The following is a 22,075-nucleotide window of genomic DNA, read 5'->3' as shown; positions in this document are numbered from 1 at the left end:
ATAAGCAAGGTGACAATATACAACCTTGACGTACACCTTTTCCTATTTGGAACCAGTCTGTTGTTCCATGTCCAGTTCTAACTGTTGCTTCCTGACCTGCATACAGGTTTCTCAAGAGGTAGGTCAGGTGGTCTGTGATTCCCATCTCTTTCAGAATGTTCCACAGTTTATTGTGATCGACACAGTCAAAGCTTTGGCATAGTCAATGAAGCAGAAATAGATGTTTTTCTGAAACTCTCTTGCTTTCTCCATGATCCAGCGGATGTTGGCAATTTGATCTCTGGTGCCTCTGCCTTTTCTAAAACCTGCTTGAACATCTGGGAGTTCACGGTTTACATACTGCTGAAGTCTGGCTTGGAGAATTTTGAGCATGACTTTACTATTTACTAGTTTATAAAAACAGTTGGACCTATTCTATAGGGGGTTGGCGGAGGGACCCCATAAACAATAAAAGGGCATAAGGAAGGAGAGTCACCCAGTCCCCGCCAGTCTCTATTGCCAATTTTGCCAATGTTTCAGCCAGGAGGGAGGATTTTCTGCCAAAATCTGCCATATCAAAATATAAGGATATTGGTCCGGGTGGCCCTGTAATCCGGGCCGGTTGATTACGTCTCGGACCTTTTTAATAATATCCAGGAAAAAGGTCCCCTGGGTGGCTAGCCCACGTTAAAAGTAGGCCATTCTGCTGAGCAGAGGGTACCAAACTTACCTTATTTTACTTCCACGCCGCCATGATTGCGAGCCATGGCGCGGATTTCAGGGAAGCGGTTCAGGAGCAGGGTCTTAGGCGTTACCTGAGCCTGTCCCATTATTGTCACAAAAAGAAGCCAGAAAAAGACAAGGGATACAATGCCAGCGAACACACCAATTCGAACCGAGCTTTTCAACACCCACTGGCCGGTCCGCCACACCGCATTCACAGGCGCCGTCTCATTCACACAGCACTCAGGACACTTACCTGGGGTTCCAAATGGCGTCCACTGTGGGCGTCGTTCAGGCACCCCTTCGTCAGGGACGTCTCCCACGACTTCCAGTAATGGAGCCTCTGGGGTTGTAACCCGCTCCTTCCCTTCCACGAGAATTCTCAACTGGGACCGGGCAGACCTGTTTCAGTCCTCCCCTCTAGGAGGTGGCCAAACCTCCTGCCGCGGCTTTTGTGCAAACCTCGGTATCGGAGGTTGTCTGTCTCTTTGAGGAGGGGTCTTGGGATCCCAGATGAGCCCCCAAATGTTAGGGTCCGGAGTCGCCCTTCCCTCAAAGGAACAGAGGACACTCACGATAATGCAAGACACACAGCGAGGTTTATTTCCAGCTAGCTGGGGTCCAAGTGTCTGCCCGACGCAGCAGGTTTCAACAAGGACCCCGAGCACTCTAAGCCAAGGGTTTATATAGCATTTTCAAACCATATTAGTTTTAAAACATCCACACATAGTAATCTTTTTACACACAGTAATTTCCCACACTCTACACACAGCTGTATATCTCACCTCCTGGTGGTTTAACGAGATAAGCCCACCCTGGCCTTTGACCTATTTGCCTGATCTCTGTGTCACATTCTGGTGTTTAAGATTAACTTGTTTTTCAGGTTGCTGTCTTCCTAGAAATCCTCACTCATCCTTACTCAACAAACAATTCTAGGGATCTTTACTTAAAACAACCTTAACTTTGGTTCTACAAGCAGCAAGCGGCAAGCAAAGTACAGAAGCAACAATGCATTGCAGGAGCATTAAGTTCTATATTAGGTTCTACAGGACACTGTGGTGGTTCTAATAAGAAGGATCATACAGAGGACTGCTGAGAGCTTACCTGACTGCTCCATGCTGTTGCTGCCTCAGCATCTGTCTGGGGAGCAGGCAGCCTGCAGGTCCTTGAACTCACACCCGCCGGTCCTGTGAGCACCTCCACTAGATGACCCCCTTCCTTGAGATCAGCAGTCTTGCTCAACCCCAGGGTCTACTTGCTGAACCACAGGCTCCCCTTTAATGACACCCTCAGAGCTCACCAGAATCCTGCTCCTCTTGGTTTGAATGGAACCATCCACACTCAGCCTGGGGAGCCCACAGAATTTCACTCAGGGTCACCTACAGAGGTCTGAACCGCAAGCACTGATGCTTTCTCTACTTGGTTCTCTGCTTGGCCTTCAGAAATTCCTGCCCTAAACCCTCCCCTCCTTAGAGGTCTCAGGTGTGTTGAGTGTGAGGGCTTCAGCTCACCTCCTGAACCTGGGTCCTGGGGGAGAAACATCAGAACAAACAGAACTTGCTAAAGACTCCTTTCATGGCCCCACATCAGACCTGCAGATTCATAACTTCTTAGAGTGGGGTCCTGACCTCGAGGGGTTCATATTCACTGAAATGGTTCAGAAAGAATCTTTGGCCAAGGTTTCCATCTGTTTCCCATCAGGGTCACGTGACCGGTGGTAAGCAATGACTTCACCGGTGCCCTCCCCACAGAGTTCTCTATTGTCCTGTGGGAGCATCAGTGTGCTTTGCAGGAAGTGCTCCAGGGGATTCTAAGGGGAGGTCCGGGTTAAGGACGTGGCTCCTGGTTCATTTTTGAGAACTGAGCCCCAGTGTCAGTCCAAGGAGAGGCCGCAGGGTTGCTCTAGCTGGATTTGGACCGGGGAAGTCAGTCAGCTCACATCGTCAGTGTGAGCAGAGGGTTAGGAGCTCTCTGAGGAGAGATCAAGAAATAAGTTCACAGGCTGGTCTCCAGGTAGGAAGTGATTGTTCCTGAATCTCTCCTGAGAGAGAGGACAGGAGAGGTGGGTCTTTTCAGCTTCTCAAGGTCCTTCTGTCTGTAGTTGTGGTGGTTGCAGGTTATAGAGCTGTGCGGATTCCTTTGAAGGTATTTTTCTCAAGATGCAGATGTGTGTTTGCTACATGACATCCCCAGAGAAGACACAGAGCAGGAGGAATCAGAGGAGGAAATGGCAGCTTCTAAGGTACATGTCCTGTCCCGCACCTGGGGCTGTGTCTGCTTTTCCTTCTGAAATGCCTGGACTGAGAACCTGCAAATCTTTAATTCGCTACTCATATATTTGGCTTGGGCTGTTTGTTTTCAACTATTTGTTTTTTTGTACAATAGTGAAGACCAGCTCTTTAGACCACTTCTCCCTTATGTCCCAGAGCCTTTTCTCCATTGTCTGTATCCCGACTTTCTATAGAGCAAGATGAATTCTCCGTGTGACTTAGTGACTTTCAACCGGTGAATATATTCCCTATGTGAGAGATCAACAAGAGGAGTCCCTGGTATCCAAGATTCCCCCTGGGATGTGATTTGGTGTTATTATCTCAGGGAAGTAGAGGAATTGCAGTGATGAGCATCCATCTGAATGCAACTTCAGATCTTTAGAACAGGAGTAAGAAAATACAGTTATAAATAGAACGAACTCAGTGGTCCAGAATTTTTCAGAAAATTTTGAAACAAAAAGAAATAATAGTCTAAGGTCTATAAAATAACTTGCTTGTAAAATATACTCATAGGATACAGAACAGGGGAGGTATATATGAAGTGAAATTTGCATGACTGACATTTTTCAGGGTAGATTCAGATCACCTGTTACCATTTATCCCATTACACCTCATGTTTCCTGGTTCAGGGTCTTCCGTGAGATTCCAGTACTGTGATGTTTACATTTTTCCTCTTCATCTTTAAAAAAGGTTTTGGATGATTTAGTCAGGGACATACAGAAGCCACCAGTTACAGTAGAAACCCATACCTTCTTAGTTTCTCTTTGCTTTGGATAATGAACAAACCTGTGTTTAGTGGGCATACAGGGTTTTGGAAGTGGAGGTTTTCATCACTCAAGTTGAGGTCTGAGTTTACATTGTACTCCACTGTCACATCTCAAATAATCATCACATTTATTTTCCCAAATATTTATGATAATCATATTCCTAATGTTTGTGTAACTATGTAAAATTTCTAAAATATAGCTCAGCACAATTGATACAGGTTTGGAAAGAAAGGACTCAGAACCAAGAACTCTAATTTATTTCATATTGTTATGTGTGTTCGTATGTTAGTGTATTTAAAGCATACAGATTATCATCCACAAATAAATAAGATTTAACCAGATTTTATTGACTTGAATACTTTTTCTCACTTTTCAAATGTATATAGTTCCCATTTTAGTGTGTTTGCACAAAAATTATAACATTATTTGATCAATTTTTAAGGTATATTTTTTATATTCTTCCCAGTTACCTACACTGGTATACACATTTATTAGAGCTGTATCTGTGTATTTGTCTGTGTTTCTTTTAATTTTTCTCTTTTCTTTTATATTTTTTGTGTTATGAAAGTATGATAACACATTTACAGGAGACATGTGAAATACAGAACAAAGTTACATATAGATTCTGTTATATATTTTAAAAATAGCTGAATCATGACTTTTTAAATTGGTGTTTCAATGTCAGACTCTCCAAAGTTAAAGGAATGAATATTCAGAAAAGTACAAGGATACAGTAGACCTCAAATAATCATGAACTAACCAGTTAAAAATGAGCTCGTTAAAGAAGAACTCTGGCCTGACTCCAGAACTCTTGAATTGGAATCCATTAAAAAAAAATATTCTCAGTTTGGAGAAAAATATTCAGGTTTGGTTGATAGACTATTTATTCTGTATAACACAAGAATAGCACTCTAAATAAATATGCCTCTGTTGATCACATCATAGTACAGTTTTCCTTCTATAAAAAGAATCTCTACAGTGGTTTTGTGAATCGTATACCATGTAACAGCAAATTGGGAAAACTCAGCAGTGGCCACAGGACTGGAAAAGGTCAGTTTTCATTCCAATCGCAAAGAATGCTTAAACTACCGCACAATTGCACTCATCTCACACACTAGTAAAGTCATGCTCAAAATTCTCCAAGCCAGGCTTCAGCAATATGTGAACCGTGAACTTCCAGATCTTCAAGCTGGTTTTAGAAAAGGCAGAGGAACTAGAGATCAAATTGCCAACATCCGCTGGACCATCAAAAAAACAAGAGAGTTCCAGAAAAAACATCTATTTCTGCTTTATTGACTATGCCAAACTTTTGACTGTGTGGATCACAATAAACTGTGGAAAATTCTGAAAGAAATGGAAATACCAGACCACCTGACCTGCCTGTTGAGAAACCTGTATGCAGGTCAGGAAGCAACAGTTAGAACTGGACATGGAACAACAGACTGGTTCCAAATAGGAAAAGGAGTACGTCAAGGCTGTATATCGTCACCCTGCTTATTTAACTTATATGCAGAGTACATTACGTAAAACACTGGGCTGGAAGAAGCACAAGCTGGAATCAAGATTGATGGGAGAAATATCAATAACCTCAGGTATGCAGATGTAACCATAGATTTCACTCTAGAGGAGTGGGAGTGCCTGGACCTCGGTCAGCGGGAATTGTACAGGGACGTGATGTTAGAGAACTACGGGAACCTGGCCTCCTTGGGTGAGGATAACTTCCTTCCAGAATCCCTTATCTTCCCTCAGGCTTTTGGTTTCTGCATTTCTAGAATGTCTCCTGGAAATATCTGCGTCTTATAACAGAGTTTCAGACCCCCACTTTCTAGGGAAAAAATGGAAGTTTGTGAGATTAGAAAGACTTCATGATGATTTATTACGATTCTAACCTTCCTCTTCCTTGATGTAATCTGCCTCTGTCTCTAGGAAGGAGATTACTAGGAATGTTGTAAGTTCAGTGGTATAAAATAGTTCTGTCCTCATTTCAAAATCAGATTTCCACTACTTACTTTTGCCTTGTAGTACTTGACCAGAATCTCAGGTTCTCATTTTTACATATTTGTTAGTGTTGTAAAGGTACTTTCAATAAAGTATTTGGGGAAATCATTTTCTAGGCTGTGTTAATATTCTACCACAACTTCTCTTCTCACCTGAATACACACTGGATTGGAAACTGATGAATCTCCAGTACAACTAAATTTCCTTTTTCTGATGAACAGATCTTGTTGTCTCTAAACCAGATCTGGTCATCTTTCTGGAGCAAAGGAAGCATCTCTGGGATGTAAGGAGAATGGAGACAACAGCCACATACCCAGGTAGGTGTGAATAGATGGAGCCGATGACTTAGGTGAGAGGTCCAAGGATCCATGAGGAAGTCACCCTTTGTCCTGTGGCTTGGGAAGATCTGCTTCAGTGGATATGATTTTGGAGAAGTCTGGGTTTATTTCTGTTGCTGTCATAGAGGGACATCTGCCCCATTCTGTCTCTTTAATAGTTCACAAATGATTGATTACTTTTCTCATTCACAGTGGAACTGAAATTCTCCTCTTGGTCTGTGATAACCTGCATGAGTTGGCTGCTCTTTTATTTCTTGGGGATCCTAGGAAAACTGCCCATTTCTGAGTAACTATATGATACTTTTTTTTTAAAGTTTGTTTCTACCTCTAGAGAGAAGTGTGTGAATGGAGTTGTAGATCCACTGCCAAAGTTCTAGGAAAACTGGAGACACGTTTCCCCCCTCCCAATTTATATTATCTATAACACTGCAAGCTGAAAATATGACCTTGTTAATTTTAAACTCAAGTAATGTCTTCACTGCATAAATCAAAACCTCCCTAAAATGAGAGAATGCAAATCTCAGGGTTACTTCAAAGTTTCTGTTTTCTTCATATGAACTCATGTTAAATATCTTAAGTATATTTGTTCTGATTTCTCAATGCTAAAATACTTTAATGTATTCATTTAGCTCAATGAATTTTCAAAAAAATTGGCATGGGAGATTAGACCATTTTCTGCTATATTTTTACGGTTGTTTCTCACTGTTAAGATTTTTAGATTATATGAAGACATCTTTTTAAAAAGTTCTTATTGGAGTGTAGCTATTTCACAATGTTGTGCTGCTGTACAGCAAAGAGAATCAATTATACGTATATATATCCACTCTCTTTTAGATTTCCTTCCACTTAAGTCTCCATGGAGCATTGAGCAGAGTTCCCTGTGTTCCCATCATATTTTTAAAGTTTCATTTCTTATTTAATTTCTTAAGAACTACGACTTAAGTTTATCTTGTTTGTTATCAGCTTCCCCAGACTTGTTCTATATGTTCTCACTTTCTGATTAGTTGTATGTCAATATCACTTTTGATTTTTAGATTCAAACATTGAATAGAGTATGCTCAAATAAAACAGACATGGTAAGAAGTGGATTAAAGAATTATTAGGCACCTAGTATTTGTGAAAATGTCTGGTGTCTCAATTCAAGATGACTTAAAGCAAGAAGTCATCATTAGATTGCCTATCTCCTTTTCATTTAGTGGTTCTTGTAGGTTTTTATCTTGCTCCTTCCTCTACAACATATTTCTTTGTCCTCTCATTTTGTCCAATTTTTTTGTGCTTGTGGTCTCTCTTATGCAGACTGCAGGATCCTAGTTCCTCTTGCTGTGGTGTCTGTCCCCTGGTGGGTGAGGTTGGTCCAGAGATTTGTGCCCTTATCCCCTTGATCTGGGCTTTGACTGTTGTTACTGTGACCCGAGCCTGCCCTGGGGTATTGAGGGAAGCTTCCCCTTGGCTTTGTGGGGAAGCTTCTCTGTCTGTGGTGGGGTCTGCTCCCTGGTTGGTGGAGTAGAAGCCCCCGGATCTGTTTCTTCACTGTGATTCTGATCTGTGGTCGAGGCAGGTGGGATTGGAGCACACCCACTGGGAGAGAAGCCCCTGAGGATTGCTCCTCTGGGGATGTTCACCTCAGGGAGTGCTCTGTGTGTCACTTTCACCCATTGTGTCAGTCTCATGTGACCCTGGTCGGCACTGCTCCTGGCCCCACTTTAACCGTGGGTATGCCGGCACATGGCCCTGGTATCTCTCAGATGTTGCTTTCAGCAGGTCACCAGCATAGATCTGGGCCCCAGGATGGCATTCATCATGGAGCTGGACCCACTGTGGTGCTGTGGGGCAGCTCAGACTCTGGCCTGGCCCCGCCCCCTAGTGTAGGAGCCCACAAAGTCTACAGCTGCTAAAGCTACTCCTGCTGTGACTGGGGGAGCCCTGGTTGTCTATTCAGGTTACAAAGACAGTTGTGATGGTATAGAAACAAGTTTGTGCAGCTTCCAGTAGATTTCAGCTTTAAGTCCTTAATTTCCAGACCCTGTGGCTCAGCAGTGTTTAGCCCCCTCTGTGCATGTGGACGACCCATAGGCACCTGCTCCCGAGGTTTCCCAGAGCCCACCAGTCTACCCTGGTAGGGAGGGGGCACAGAGGAGGAGGCAGCAGCCAGCATCATGCGAGCACCCACCCTGGTGGGAGCCCTTCCTAGTACCTGGTGAGGAGGGGCCGGCACAGGGGGAGAGAGGCTACAAACAATGGTGGGTCTTCACTTTGGGCATCACTCACCAGTAGTGCTCTGCTGTATGGAGGTTCAGGCTTCCACCTCAAACATCCCATTTGCAGAGCTCCTCCGTCACTCCTGTCCCCTCAGGATGTCTCCTCACAGCCAGCCATAGTCCTCTGCCTGGGTCTGCTCTCCAGACCCCACATTCCAGCACCCAGCCCTTGTCTGCAGGGGTGGACACCCTCTGAGGCTGGGCGGGCAGGGCTGGGCTCAGTACCCTGTGTGCAGGTCTCACTCTGTCCCGCTGCCACACGCTGGCTGCCATATTCTCTTCCCCGGATGTGGAGTCCAGCCCTCTCTTTCTGCTCCCCTCAGGGTCGCAGGCCCCATCTCGCTTCTTTTCCTCCTCCTCTTCATTCTTCTTCTTTTGACCTACCTGGCTCGGCAGCAATCCTTCTTGTCCTTTTAGGTGTCCCAGGCCCTCTGCTAGTTTGCTGCAGAGGCTCTGTGAGAATTGTTCCATGTGCAGATGTATTCTTGATGTGTTTCTGAAGAGAGATCAACTCCATGTCTGCCTAATCTTCTGCCATCTTGGTCCTTCTGTCTTTGTTTTATTTTCAATCTAGCTAAGGGTTTATCCATTTTATGTAAATTTTAAAGGCTATTCACTGAGACTTGTCAGTAAAATACCATGTTCTTTGGTGTCTTTCAGCTGTGTCATCTCACAACTTGCAAGGTTTGATGCCCAAAAATCCAGAGTTAGAAGATTTAATCTCCAAAGCAAAGCTAGGAATATATGAAAGAGTTCACCTTGGCAACTTACGTGTAATGAAAGACTGTGAATACACAAGGGCATGTGAAGGACAGAGAGGATGTTTACATGGACATAAAGAAATTGAGACAGTTTCCCATAATGCAAACGTTACTGCCAACAGAAATCAAGGATATGAGTCAAATTGGGAAAAACACCAATTTGAGACATCAACATCTGCAGAGAAGTGTATGTTGGTAAGAAAAAAACCCACATTGTTTGAAACATACATGTTCTCTTGAGAAAAATGTGGAAAATCTGGAAAGTCATCCAGTCTCTACTGCAAATAATCATTCACACCATTCTGAACATAGGCTTCGATTCAGTTCAGTTCAGTTCAGTCGCTCAGTCGTGTTCGACTCTCCGCGACCCCATGAATCACAGCACGCCAGGCCTCCCTGTCCATCACCAGCTCCCAGAGTTCACTCAAACTCATGTCCATCGAGTCGGTGATGCCATCCAGCCATCTCATTCTCGGTCATCCCCTTCTCCTCCCACCCCCAACCTTTCCCAGCATAAGAGTCTTTTCCAGTGAGTCAACTCGTCGCATGAGGTGGCCAAAGTATTGCAGCTTCAGCTTTAGCATCAGTCCTTCCAATGGACACCCAGGATTGATCTCCTTTAGAATGGACTGGTTGGATCTCCTTGCAGTCCAAGGGACTCTCAAGAGTCTTCTCCAACACCACAGTTCAAAAGCATCAATTCTTCGGCGATCAGCTTTCTTCACAGTCCAACTCTCACATCCATACATGACCATGGGAAAAACCATAGCCTTGACTAGACGGACCTTTATTGGCAAAGTAATATCTTTGCTTAAAAATGCCTGAAAACCAGAAATTTAAAAATGAGAGGGGAAAATTCCCAATATAATCAATTTAATGAATCCTTTAGCAAGGGTTTATTATTTCTCAACCAACAGATATTTTCTGCCCATTCCAAAATTTGTAATGTTGATAATACTGGGAAAGACCTTACTGAACCATCACTGTCCAATACATATGGAGGAATAATTAATGTGGAACAACTTTACAAGTACAGTAAAATGAGTAATGCCTTACACAAGAGCTCTACTCCCAACAATTACAAGAGTATGTATGAGGGAGTGAGAAGCTATTCATGTAATGAAACTGGGTATAACCTTGACCAAGACCCAAATGTTATGAAATGTCAGGGCCTTCAATTATTAGACAATGATTCTAAAAGTAATCAATGTAGGAATGTCTTTTATCAAAGCTCAAATCTTACTAGCTATAAGAGCATTCATTTTGGAGAGAAAAATCATAATTGTTGTGAATACGGTAAAGGTTGTAATCAGTCTTCAAAACTTATTCAGACTAAGCAGAAATGCTGCAAATGTAATAAATGTGGAAAAGTTCTTAGTAAATCATCAAGTCTAAACAGACAGACAAATTCACATAGGAAGGAAGCCTTTCAAATGTACAGAATGTGACAAAGCCTTTGACTGGCAATCAAGCCTTGCTCAACATCAGCAAATTCATAATGAGGAGAAACCATACAAATGTAAAGAGTGTGGCAAAACCTTTAGCTGCTGTTCTATCTTATTCAACATCAAGTAATTCTTACGGGGGGGAAGACTTACAGATGTACAGAGTGTGCAAATGCCTTTAATCAGAGCTCAAAACTTACTAAATATCAAAGAATTCATACTGGGGAGAAACCTTTTAAATGTAAGGAGTGTGACAAAGCCTTTACGTGGCATGCAAGCCTTACTCAACATCAGCGAATTCATACCAGGGAGAAACCATACACATGTAAAGAATGTGGCAAAACCTTTACCCATTGTTCAAATCTTATTCAACATCAGGTAGTTCATACTCGGGAGAAGCCTTATAAGTGTAAGGATTGTGGCAAAACCTTTGCCCGTTGCTCAGCTCTTACTAGACACCAGCGAATCCACACTGGAGAGAAACCTTACAAATGTAAAGAATGCAGCAAAACCTTTAATCAGAGCTCAAGTCTTACTATACATCTGCGGATTCATACTGGGGAGAAACTTTGTACAAGCACATGTGTGCGTGCTAAGTGACTTCAGTTATGTCTGAGTCTTTGAGACCCCATGGGCTGTAGCCCTCCAGGCTCCTCAGAGGTCCACGGAATTCTCCAGTCAAGAACACTGGAGTGGTTGCCATGCCCTCCTCCAGGGGGTCTTCCCAACCCAGGGGATTGAACCCAAGTTTCTTATGTCTCCTGCACTGGCAGGCAGGTTCTTTTCCACTAGTGCCACCTGGGAAGCCCCAGAAACCTTCTAAATGTAAGGAATGTGGCCAAACCTTTAACTGGTTTGGAAGCATTACTCAACATCAAGGAACTCACACTGGGGAGAAATTATGCAAATGTGAACAGTGTGAGCTTTTACCCAGATCTCAAATGCAACCCACTCCAGTACTCTTGCCTGGAAAATCCCATGGACAGAGGAGCCTGGTAGGCTACAGTCCTTGGGGTCGCAAAACGTTGGACACATCTGAGCGACTTCACTTTCACTTTTCACTTTCAAGTCTCACTAGACATGAGAGATTTCATGCTCCGAAGAAACTTTACATTTGCAAGGAATGTGGCAAAGGCTTTAATCAGAGCCATCACCTCACCTGACATCAGACAGCACATATTGGAGAAAAACTCTAGAAATCAATAAGTGATAAAAGAGGTTTGTCCTAAATATTTACGCACTTTAGAAAAAAAATGAGAGCATTTACACTGGAAAAATGTGTGAATAATGTAAAAAAAATATAGAATAGTGCTTAATTAAGAATCAAATGTAAATAAATATCAGAGAATGCATACTAGAAAACCTTGCATCTATACCTCTTTTCTAGAATGATTCTAAATTGAAAATACTGTAGAAGGTAATCCATTGTTAAAATGCATAGAAAATTGATATGTTAGTATGGAACACAAGATGAAGGGGTGGATGTTTGGAGAGGTACAGTTATTATCAATGTATCTTGGTTTATACTAACATTATTTGAGATTATTAAGAAACCAAAATGAATGTAATTCGATTCTCAGATTTCCGCATGGTAAGGTTCATTTATAGTGTGTAAATTGACTTTTGTTTTTGATGGTTGCTGCCTCAAAGATAAGAGAAGCCCTTCAAACCTAGAGAGAGATCATTCATATTTATTTTCCATTAGAAGATTAAGAACACAGTAATGTAATGTGCACACTGAACATCTAAGTGGTGTATGTCATTGACGTCAAACATCCCTATAGGTCACCATGATGGAAGCGTTCAGGAATCATTCCCTGTATTAATGTAAGACAGAGGTTTGTTCTAAAATTGTAATACTTACGTCACTTGATTTTTAAGAATAAAACTATATAGTCCATTAAAAAAATCTGACTCATTTTTATTACATCAACATGAGAAATCATGCATATTACCAGACAGACTTGAGGTAAGGACATCTTCCTTCTCCCTGAGAAAAGTGTAGAAAACCCTTCCTGGAAGAGTCATATAGTTAATGTACGTCCATGTTTACTAAATAACTAGCCTCCGTTTTGTAAAGCATAGAAACCACAATTCTCAGGTCATTTTATCATAGGAACAGGAATGTTTCTGAAAGCTTGTAATCTCTATTTAATCAAGAATCACACAGTGATCACAAAGTAAGAAGCATCTCTCATGTCTTCGGCATTGGCAGACGGGTTCTTTACCACTAGCGCCACCTCGGAAGCCCAGGGATCATAGAGTGGATTGTAAAATGTTTTATGCTGACTATGTGTGAATTAATATATGTTGATTAATAGAAGCGAATGGTTTGTAGTGTTACATTTGATGTGTAATGAAGTGTTAACCCACTGCCAACATTAACCTCTCCCACCTTCTTTAAGTTTGCAGGGAAGGTATTGTAATAATAAACTACTTCTAGCCCAGAGGGATGGCATCTGTAGAAATTAGCTTCCTTAGTGCCTTTAAACCTCAAATAATTTCCTGTATTTCCCATCATTTCTACACTGTACGTTTTTCTCTCTCTCTAACTGCTGGGACATTGTGGTGGTTCTAATAAGAAGGATCATACAGAGGACTGCTGAGAGCTTACCTGACTGCTCCATGCTGTTGCTGCCTCAGCATCTGTCTGGGGAGCAGGCAGCCTGCAGGTCCTTGAACTCACACCAGCCAGTCCTGTGAGCACGTCCACTAAATGACCCCCTTCCTTGAGATCAGAAGTCTTGCTGAACCCCAGGTTCAACTTCACAGGCCCCCGTTCAAAGACACCCTCAGAGTGCTCACTAGGATCCTGCTCCTCTGGTTTGAATGGACCCATCCACACTCAGCCTAGGGAGCCCACAGCACTTCACCCAGGGTCCTTTAGAAAGACAAGACCTAAACCCCAAGTACTGCAGCTTTCTCTGCTTAGTTCTAGCCTGACCTCTCCAAGAAATCCCTGCCCTAAACCCTCCCCTCCTGAGAGGTCTCAGGTGTGCTGAGTGTGAGGGCTGAAGCTCAGGGCTCCTGAGTGTGGGTCTTGGGGAAGAACCATCAGAACAAACAGGGAACTTGTTGAAGACTCATTTCATGGCCCCACCGCAGACCTGCAGATTCATAACCTCTCAGAGTGGGGCTCTGATCTCGTGGGATTGTATATGCTGAAATGGTTCAGAAACAATCTTTGAAGTGAAGTGAAAGTTGCTCAGTTTGTGTTCAACTCTTTGCGACCCCAGGGACTATACAGTCCATGGAATTCTCCAGACCAGAATACTGGAGTGGGCAGCCATTCCCTTCTCCAGGGAATCTTCCCAAGCCAGGGATCGAACCCAGGTCTCCCGCATTGCAGGCAGATTCTTTACCAGCTGAGCCATCAAGGAAGCCAAAACAATCTTTAGCCAAGTGGTTTCCATCTGTTTGCCATCAGGATCAAGTGACCAGTATTAAGAAATTACCTCCCCGGTGCCCTCCCCACAGAGTTCTCTCTTGGTCCTGAGATAGCATCAGTGCGGTGTGTAGGAAGTGCTCCGGGGGGTTCTTAGGGGAGGACCCCCATTAAGGACGCGGCTCCTGGTCCTTTTGTGAGAGCTGAGACCCGGCTTCAGTCCACGGAGAGGCAACAAGTTCTGCTCTGCATGGGCTTTAAAGGGGCAAGTCAGTGCAGGCCACACCTGTGTTAGCAGAATCTGGGGGAGTTATATGAAGAAAGAAGTGCACACAACAACAACAACAATTCCTAGATTGGTGTCCACGGAGGAGCTGATTGTCCTGAATCTCTCCTGAGATGAAGGACAGGAGAGGTGGGCCTTTTTTGCTTTTCAAGGTCCTTCTGCCTGTGGGGGTGTTGGGAGCAGGCGAAGGAGCTGTGCTGACGCCTCGGAAGGTGTAATCTCATGATGCTGAGGTGATTCCTCCACAGTCTTGATGAGAAAACGACCCAGGGCAGGAAGAAGAAAAGGAAATGGCAGCTTCTCAGGTAAATGTCCTGATCCAGGTGAGAGGCTGTATCTGCCTTTTCCTCCTTAAATGCCCTAATTGAAGACATACACATTTTAAATTCTGTTTCTGATATTCATGCCTGGTGAGGTGGCTTTCAACTATTAAATACTCTTTTTCCTTTTATTTTTATGGGTCACAATGAGGCTCTTCTCTTTCCATTAGCCTCTTCTCCTTGTCTGCCTCCAGGCTCCCTGCAGGCCATGAAGCATTCCCAGTGTGAATTAACAGCTTTCACTTATTCAAAATATTCCCTTTTGGAAAGATAAACAAGGGAAAGCATCAATATCCAAAATTCCCTTTGGGATGGGGTGCAGTGGGGTTTTGGGATCTTAGTGAATAAGAGGAAAGTGGAGTCATTTCCTTCTATCTGGAAACAAGTTCAGCTCTTTAGAGCAGGATGAAGAAAATTCACATATAAACAGGATGACCTTTGACTAGGTCCAGCTAGTCAAAGTTATAGTTTCTCCAGTAGTCATGTTTTGGATGTAAGAGCTGGATTGTAAAGAAAACTGAAAGCCAAAGAATTGATGTTTTTGAGCTGTGGTGTTGGAGAAAACTCTTGAGAGTCCCTTGGATTGCCAGGAAATCCAACCAGTCAATCCTAAAGGAAATCAACCCTGAACATTCATTGGATGAACTGATGCTAAAGCTGAAGTTCCAATACTTTGGCCACCTGATGTGATGAGCTGACTCATTGGAAAAGACCCTGATGCTGGGAAAGACTGAAGGCAGGAGGAGAAGAGGACCACAGAGGATAAGATGGTTGGATGGCATCACTGACTTGATGGACATGAGTTTGAGGGACCTCTGGGAGTTGGTGATGGAGAGGCAAGCCTGGCGGGCTGCAGTCCATGGGATCGCAAAGAGTTGGATACAACTGAGTGACTAAACTGTACAGTAAACCTTAGTGATCTAGAATTCCTTGGAGATTTCTCAAAAAAAAAAAAAATCAGAGTATTCTCTACATTGGTATGAAAGCATTGCTGTTTAAATGCACTATTAGGGATACAGAACAGGGAATTTACATATGGGGTAAAAATGCATAAAACTGAAATTTTTTCAAGATACTTTGAGATTTCCTTATTTTTGCCGAAAGTACTGGAGCAGTAACCATGTGTCTGCTTGAGTGTTTCTCTCACCTGATACCAGTTTATCCCATTACACCTGATGGTCACCGATTTGGGTGTTTTCTGCTAGATTCCCACACCATCAAGTTCCATTTTTTTCCTGTTTATCTTTAATAAAATCTTGGCAAGATGTAGTGAGGGAGGTGCAAAATCCAGCACAGTTAAGGTGGAAACACCATTTCCTCCTCGTGTCTCTTTGCTGCTAGTTGGCTTTGAAATTTGAACACTCAACTGTGTTCAGGAGAGATACTGAGTTTTGTAAAGAGAGGCTTTCATTAGTCAAGTCAGACACTTTTCCCTTACGGGTTATTACAAATATTGAGAATAGTTCCCTGTGCTATGCAGCAGATGCTTGTTGGTTATTTTTGTATATAATAGAATGTATATGTTAAACCCAAAGTCCTAATTAAATTCATTTTTCTAATGAGCAGGTCCCCTTTGGAGTAAAGGAAGAATCCCAGCGCTAGGTGTGAATGAATGAAGCGGATGACACAGGGGAGAGGTCCAAAGATCACAGAGGAAGCCAGACTTATTCAGATGGTTTGGGGAGGCCTGCTTCACTAGAATGAGAAGCCTGGGTTTATTTCTGCCGAAGAGGGACATGACCTGCCCCGTTCTTCTGCTCTTACATCTCCATGTGTTCTTCAGCTCCAGTGGGTTTTCCCTCACTTTCACTGAGAGCCAAAACCTTCCTCCTGGTCTGTGAGGACCTGCATATTCTTGCTGCTTTGGGGGACCTAGGAAAAGCTGCTAACAGTTCTGACAAAGTCTGCCTTAAGGCCTTTCCAAATTCCTGACTCTGCCTCAGGTCAGAAAAGTGTGAGGAGAGTTGTGGAGATCTTGGGATTAGTTGACAAAATTCCAGCAATACTGGGAACAGATATATGCTTCCTGCTTTCTAATTTCCAATGGAAACTTCAAACATGGCTCTCTGAAGTTCAGACTCAATCCCTGAAATCATAAAATGTAATCCCCAATTTCTACCTCCCAATTTTTTCTTCTATGAACAAATTTTGTGCATTTTAAATGCATTTACCCCAACTCATCAATGCTAAAACCATTTAATATATGTATTAACTCACAGAAAAAAATTTTAACTGTTTTTTTATTTTGTATCAGAGTATAGCTGATTAACAATGTTGTGATAGTTTCAGGTGGGCAGCAGGGCAACTCAGACATCCATACACATGTATCCATTCTCCCCCAGATTCCCCTCCCATCTAGGCTGCCACATGACATTGATCAAGTACAGTAGGACATTGTTGGCTATCCATTGTAAATAGAGCAGTGTGTGCATGTCAATCTCTTATGGAGAATTGATATTAGTTTTTCTTGAAATATTGCTGGAATTTTCCAGTGAATTCATCTACTCCAGGGCTTCTTAAAATTACTTTTTTAGTATTATTAATAGCTGTAGATATGTTGTAATTTTTTAATTCACTCATGCAAACATCTAAGAGGTTCTATGTTTCAAGAAATGGAATCTTTCTTTGAGGTATTCAACTTTTTGGTGTAGTATAGTTCATAGAAACCTGATAGAAACACTTCTTGTTCTATGTAACGTGTATAATGCCATTAGAAGTAAATTCTGATCTTCCTTGCATCTCACCTCTTATTATTCTAGCTAAGGGTTTGTCAATATTGCATACAATTGTAAAGCATTCACTCAAAGTGCTAAGTGGGATCTCGGTTATTTGTTATCTTTCAGCGATATCTTCTCAGGACATCCAGGGTTTGTTCCCAAAGAAGCCGTGCATAGAAGATTCATGTGTGATGTGCTGGGAAGTTCTGAGAGCTCTCAGCTTGGAAATTTGTACTTAATGAAAGACTGGGAAAGTTAAGGGGGCCTATGATGTGCAAAAAGGATATTATTTTAGATGTAGCCAAATTAGCACAATTATTCATAATGAAAACATGATTGACAAAAGAAATTGAGGATGTGCATCAAATTGGGAAAAATGCCATTTGAAGTCAGTAAGTTTGGCAGAAAAAAATATGGTTTATTAAGCAAAGACCCACATGATTAAAAAAAAAAATCACGTAGTATCTGAGGTGAAATTTGAAAAACATGGAAAGTAATTTAGTTTATGCTACAAATAATCACTCAAGCCAGTATGAAAATCAGTTCAGTTCAGTCGCTCAGTTGTGTCCGACTCTCCACGACCCCATGAATCACAGCACGCCAGGCCTCCCTGTCCATCACCAACTCCCGGAGTTCACTCAAACTCATGTCCACAGAGTCGGTGATGCCATCCAGCCATCTCATTCTCCGTCGTCCCCTTCTCCTCCAGCCCCCAACCTTTCCCAGCATCAGAGTCTTTTCCAGTGAGTCAACTCGTCGCATGAGGTGGCCAAAGTATTGCAGTTTCAGCTTTAGCATCAGTCCCTCCAATGAACATCCAGGACTGATCTCCTTTAGAATGGACTGGTTGGATCTCCTTGCAGTATAAGGGACTCTCAAGAGTCTTCTCCAACACCACAGTTCAAAAGCATTGATTCTTCAGCGATCAGCTTTCTTCACAGTCCAACTCTCACATCCATACATGACCACGGGAAAAACCATTGCCTTGACTAGATGGACCTTGGTTGGCAAAGTAATGTCTCTGCTTTTTAATATACTATCAAGGTTGGTCATAACTTTCCTTCCAAGGAGCAAGCGTCTTTTAATTTCATGGCTGCAATCAGCATCTGCAGTGATTTTGGAGCCCCAAAAAATAAAGTCTGACACTGTTTCCACTGTTTTTCCATCTATTTCCCATGAAGTGATGGGACCAGATGCCATGATCTTTGTTTTCTGAATGTTGAGCTTCAAGCCAACTTTTTCACTCTCCTCTTTCACTTTCATCAAGAGGCTTTTGAGTTCCTCTTCACTTTCTGTCATAAGGGTAGTGTCATCTGCATATCTGAGGTTATTGATATTTCTCCCAGCAATTTTGATTCCAGCTTGTGCTTCTTCCAGCCCAGCGTTCCTCATGATGTACACTGCATATAAGTTAAATAAGCAAGGTGACAATATACAACCTTGACGTACACCTTTTCCTATTTGGAACCAGTCTGTTGTTCCATGTCCAGTTCTAACTGTTGCTTCCTGACCTGCATACAGGTTTCTCAAGAGGCAGGTCAGGTGGTCTGGGATTCCCATGTCTTTCAGAATGTTCCACAGTTTATTGTGATTGACACAGTCAAAGACTTTGGCATAGTCAATGAAGCAGAAATAGATGTTTTTCAGAAACTCTCTTGCTTTCTCCATGATCCAGCGGATGTTGTCAATTTGATCTCTGGTGCCTCTGCCTTTTCTAAAACCTGCTTGAACATCTGGGAGTTCACGGTTTGAACATAGGTTTGAGTTAAACAGTCAGTCATACATGTCTGAAAGTCAGGGATTTGAAAGTGAAGGAAGAAAATCACACTATGATAGATTTGAGAGATCTTTTCAGGAGGACCCATTACTTTTCCACCAACAAACATTTTCTCCCTATTCCAATATCTGTTACGTCGATAATAACGAGAGAGTCTTTATTCAGCCACCGTCATTCAATGGGTATCATAGTACAGATAATGCGGAACAACCTTCCATGTGTAATCCAATTAGTGAGGCCTTAAGCGAGAGCTCCATCTTCAGTTATTACAATAGTATTTATGATGGAGCCAGAATCTACCCATGCCTTGAACCTGGGAATCACTTTGACCAAGACCAAGGTCTCATGAATCATCAGAGAACTCAATGTTCAGAGAACAGTGATGAAAGGGGTGAACTTAGAAATGTCTTTTATCAAAGCTCCAATATTATTACAGATAGGAATATCCATATTGTAGAAAATAACTACAGATTTAGTGAATGTGGTCAAGTTTCTAACCAGTCATCACAACTTACTCAAGATCCAAGTATTCATGCTAAGGAGGAACACTGCAAGTGGAATAAATGTGGGATAGTCTTTCCTCAGTTATCAAATCTAAACAGACACAAGGAAACCCACACTGGAGGGAAACCTAACCAATGCACAGAATGTAGCAAAACCTTTTCTCAGAGTTCAAACCTTAATCAACTTAGGCGAATCCACACTGGGGAAAAATCATATAAATGTCAGTATTGTGGGAAAGCCTTCAACCAAAGTACGACACTTATTCAACATCAGCGAATCCATACTGGGGAAAAACCATACAAGTGTGGAGAGTGTGGCAAAGCTTTTATCAGTTGCTCAAATCTTGCTCAACATCAGAGAAGTCATACTGGGGAGAAGCCTCATACATGCAGAGAATGTGGGAAAGTCTTTAAGAATTGTTCATATCTCACTGCACATCAGCAAATTCATACTGGGGAGAAGCCTTATAAGTGTACAGAATATAACAAAGCCTTTAATCAGCACTCGAACCTTACCCGTCATCAGATAATTCACACTGGGAAGAAACTATACAACTGTACAGAATGTGGCAAAGCCTTTACCAGGCATTCACATGTTACTCAACATCAGCGAATTCATACAGGAGAGAAGACTTATAAATGTATAGAATGTGGCAAAGCCTTTATCCGTTGCTCACATCTTACCAAACATCAGTGGATTCATACTGGAGAGAAGCCTTATAAATGTACAGAATGTGGCAAAGTCTTTACCAGGCGTTCATATGCTACTCAACATCAGCAAATTCATATAGGAGAGGTGCTGTGAACGAAATGGACAAAACAGACAACACAAAAGACAGACACACAAAACTCCGGCCGGAGGAGAAAAAGATCTGCACAACACAGGTTGCGGTTTATTTTATATTTTCCTTTCCGTAAGGCAGGGAGGGAGCGACAGCAATCTCTCTATTACCATACATGGATACAATTTTGCATTTCAAGCAAGCATATTGGTTACACGAGGAGCTAGTAAGCTGCTGCATCATCTGTCTAAGGAGCCTGCCCAGAAGCCCTCCCTCATCCAGCTATGCGGAAGGGCGTATTTCCCTGTTTTCAGGAGAAACACATAACAGAGAGCTTTATGGACAGGCTCCTTGGCAGAACATCTTGTTTTCAAGCATGCTCTACCCAGGCATACTGTTCTGTTTTCAGAGACATCATGCATCCCTAATCTGATTTTCCAAATATCATTGCAGCAGCTCCTTCAGAGAGAAGCTTTATAAATGTACAGAATGTGGAAAAGCCTTTAATCAGAGTTCAAACCTTAATCAACATAGGCAAATTCAAACTGGGGGGAAACCATAGAAATGTAAAGAATGGGGCAAAGCTTTTAATTGCCACTCATACCTTACTTGACATGAAATAATTCATACTGCCAAGTAGTCTTACAAATATGGATAATGTGACAAAGCCTTGAAGTGAGCCGTCACCTCATTCAGAATCAGAGAGCATGTGCTGGAGAGAGGCCCTACAAATGTAATAAGTGATGAAAGAGGTTTGTTCTAAGCATACACATTAGGAAACGCCAGAGAGTTCATACTGGTAAGAACGTTTAATGCTGTAAGAAATGTGTGAAACAAATTTAAAAACTCAGGTCTAAATAAATATCAAGAATTCATCATAGACAGCAGTCAATAACCCTTTCCTGGTATTACTTTAAATCAGGATATTATACAAAATAACCCAAAGTTAAAACACTTAGAAAAATTATTTCTTACTGTGGATCATAGGATCAAGGCAAGAGATGTTTGACAGTACAATTATCATTGTATCCTTATTTATATTGACATGTGAAAGTGAAGTATAATTGGAGTCTCAGAGTGCTACATGCTATACCTTTGTTTCTAGTGTGTATGTGAACTGATTTTCTTTTTTAAAACTAATATTCTTGATCTTTGCTGCCTCAAAGTTAAGCAAAGCCCTTCTATGTTAGGTGGAAATAGTTTTTATCTTTTCTATGGAATATTAAGGACCTTGAAATGTGAAACGTACAATGAAAGTCTAAATGGAAGTGATGATTGTCATTGTTTAAAATATCACTCTACGTCACCATTGGGTAAGTGTTCAGAGGATAATTCTTTGTATTAAAGTAAGACAGAGGGTCATTCTAAATTATAAATAGTTGTGCCAGTGGTTTTCTGTGGATATAAAGATGGCAGTTCACTAAAATCCTGATGTGTTTTTATAACAGCAGTAACCAGAAGTCATAAATTTTACTTGCCATGGTAGCAGTCAGGAAATCTTATACCTAAGAAATGTATGTGTGACGTTTCCCTGGCAGGTTATGTAATTAATGTACACATTTGTTTACTAAATAATTGCTCTCCATTTGTAAACCATAAATATCATATTTCTCTGATCATTATATCAGAAAAACAAGAATGTTTCTGAATGCCTGTAATCTGTATTTTGATCAAAGATTATAGAGTAAGTTTTGGAAAGTTTTATTTAGCTTATGTGTGAACTTCATATATGTTAATTAATAAAATGGAATGGCTTTTAACATATT

The 22,075-nt window shown here is 41.9% G+C and overlaps 1 protein-coding gene across 1 annotated transcript; it reads left to right on the top strand.

Moving 5' to 3' along the window:
- Positions 1-1,817: 1,817 nt before the first annotated feature.
- Positions 1,818-11,139, top strand: LOC148774287 (zinc finger protein 732-like). The gene is made up of 5 exons (XM_088830711.1): positions 1,818-1,891; positions 5,332-5,447; positions 5,959-6,054; positions 8,994-9,289; positions 10,726-11,139. Exons 1-5 carry the CDS (start codon positions 1,818-1,820, stop codon positions 11,137-11,139), a joined length of 996 nt encoding a protein of 331 aa, XP_088686837.1.
- Positions 11,140-22,075: the final 10,936 nt, after the last annotated feature.

The sequence above is a fragment of the Moschus berezovskii genome, chromosome 22, assembly GCF_049115385.1.
Source record: "Moschus berezovskii isolate FMDL1 chromosome 22, NW_MosBer_1.0, whole genome shotgun sequence".
NCBI classification, from domain to species: Eukaryota; Metazoa; Chordata; class Mammalia; order Artiodactyla; family Moschidae; genus Moschus; species Moschus berezovskii.
Note: the sequence above shows the minus strand (reverse complement) of the source record. Positions and strands in the feature narration are given on the sequence as shown.

What these genes read in the sequence shown, in the direction of transcription:
- LOC148774287 (XM_088830711.1), top strand. Translation starts at nt 1,818, where the DNA reads ATGCTGTTGCTGCCTCAGCATCTGTCTGGGGAGCAGGCAGCCTGCAGG. An exon ending in CGGGAACCTGGCCTCCTTGG is followed by an intron (nt 5,448 to 5,958) that starts GTGAGGATAACT and finishes TCTGATGAACAG; the next exon opens with ATCTTGTTGTCTCTAAACCA. An exon ending in GACAACAGCCACATACCCAG is followed by an intron (nt 6,055 to 8,993) that starts GTAGGTGTGAAT and finishes GGTGTCTTTCAG; the next exon opens with CTGTGTCATCTCACAACTTG.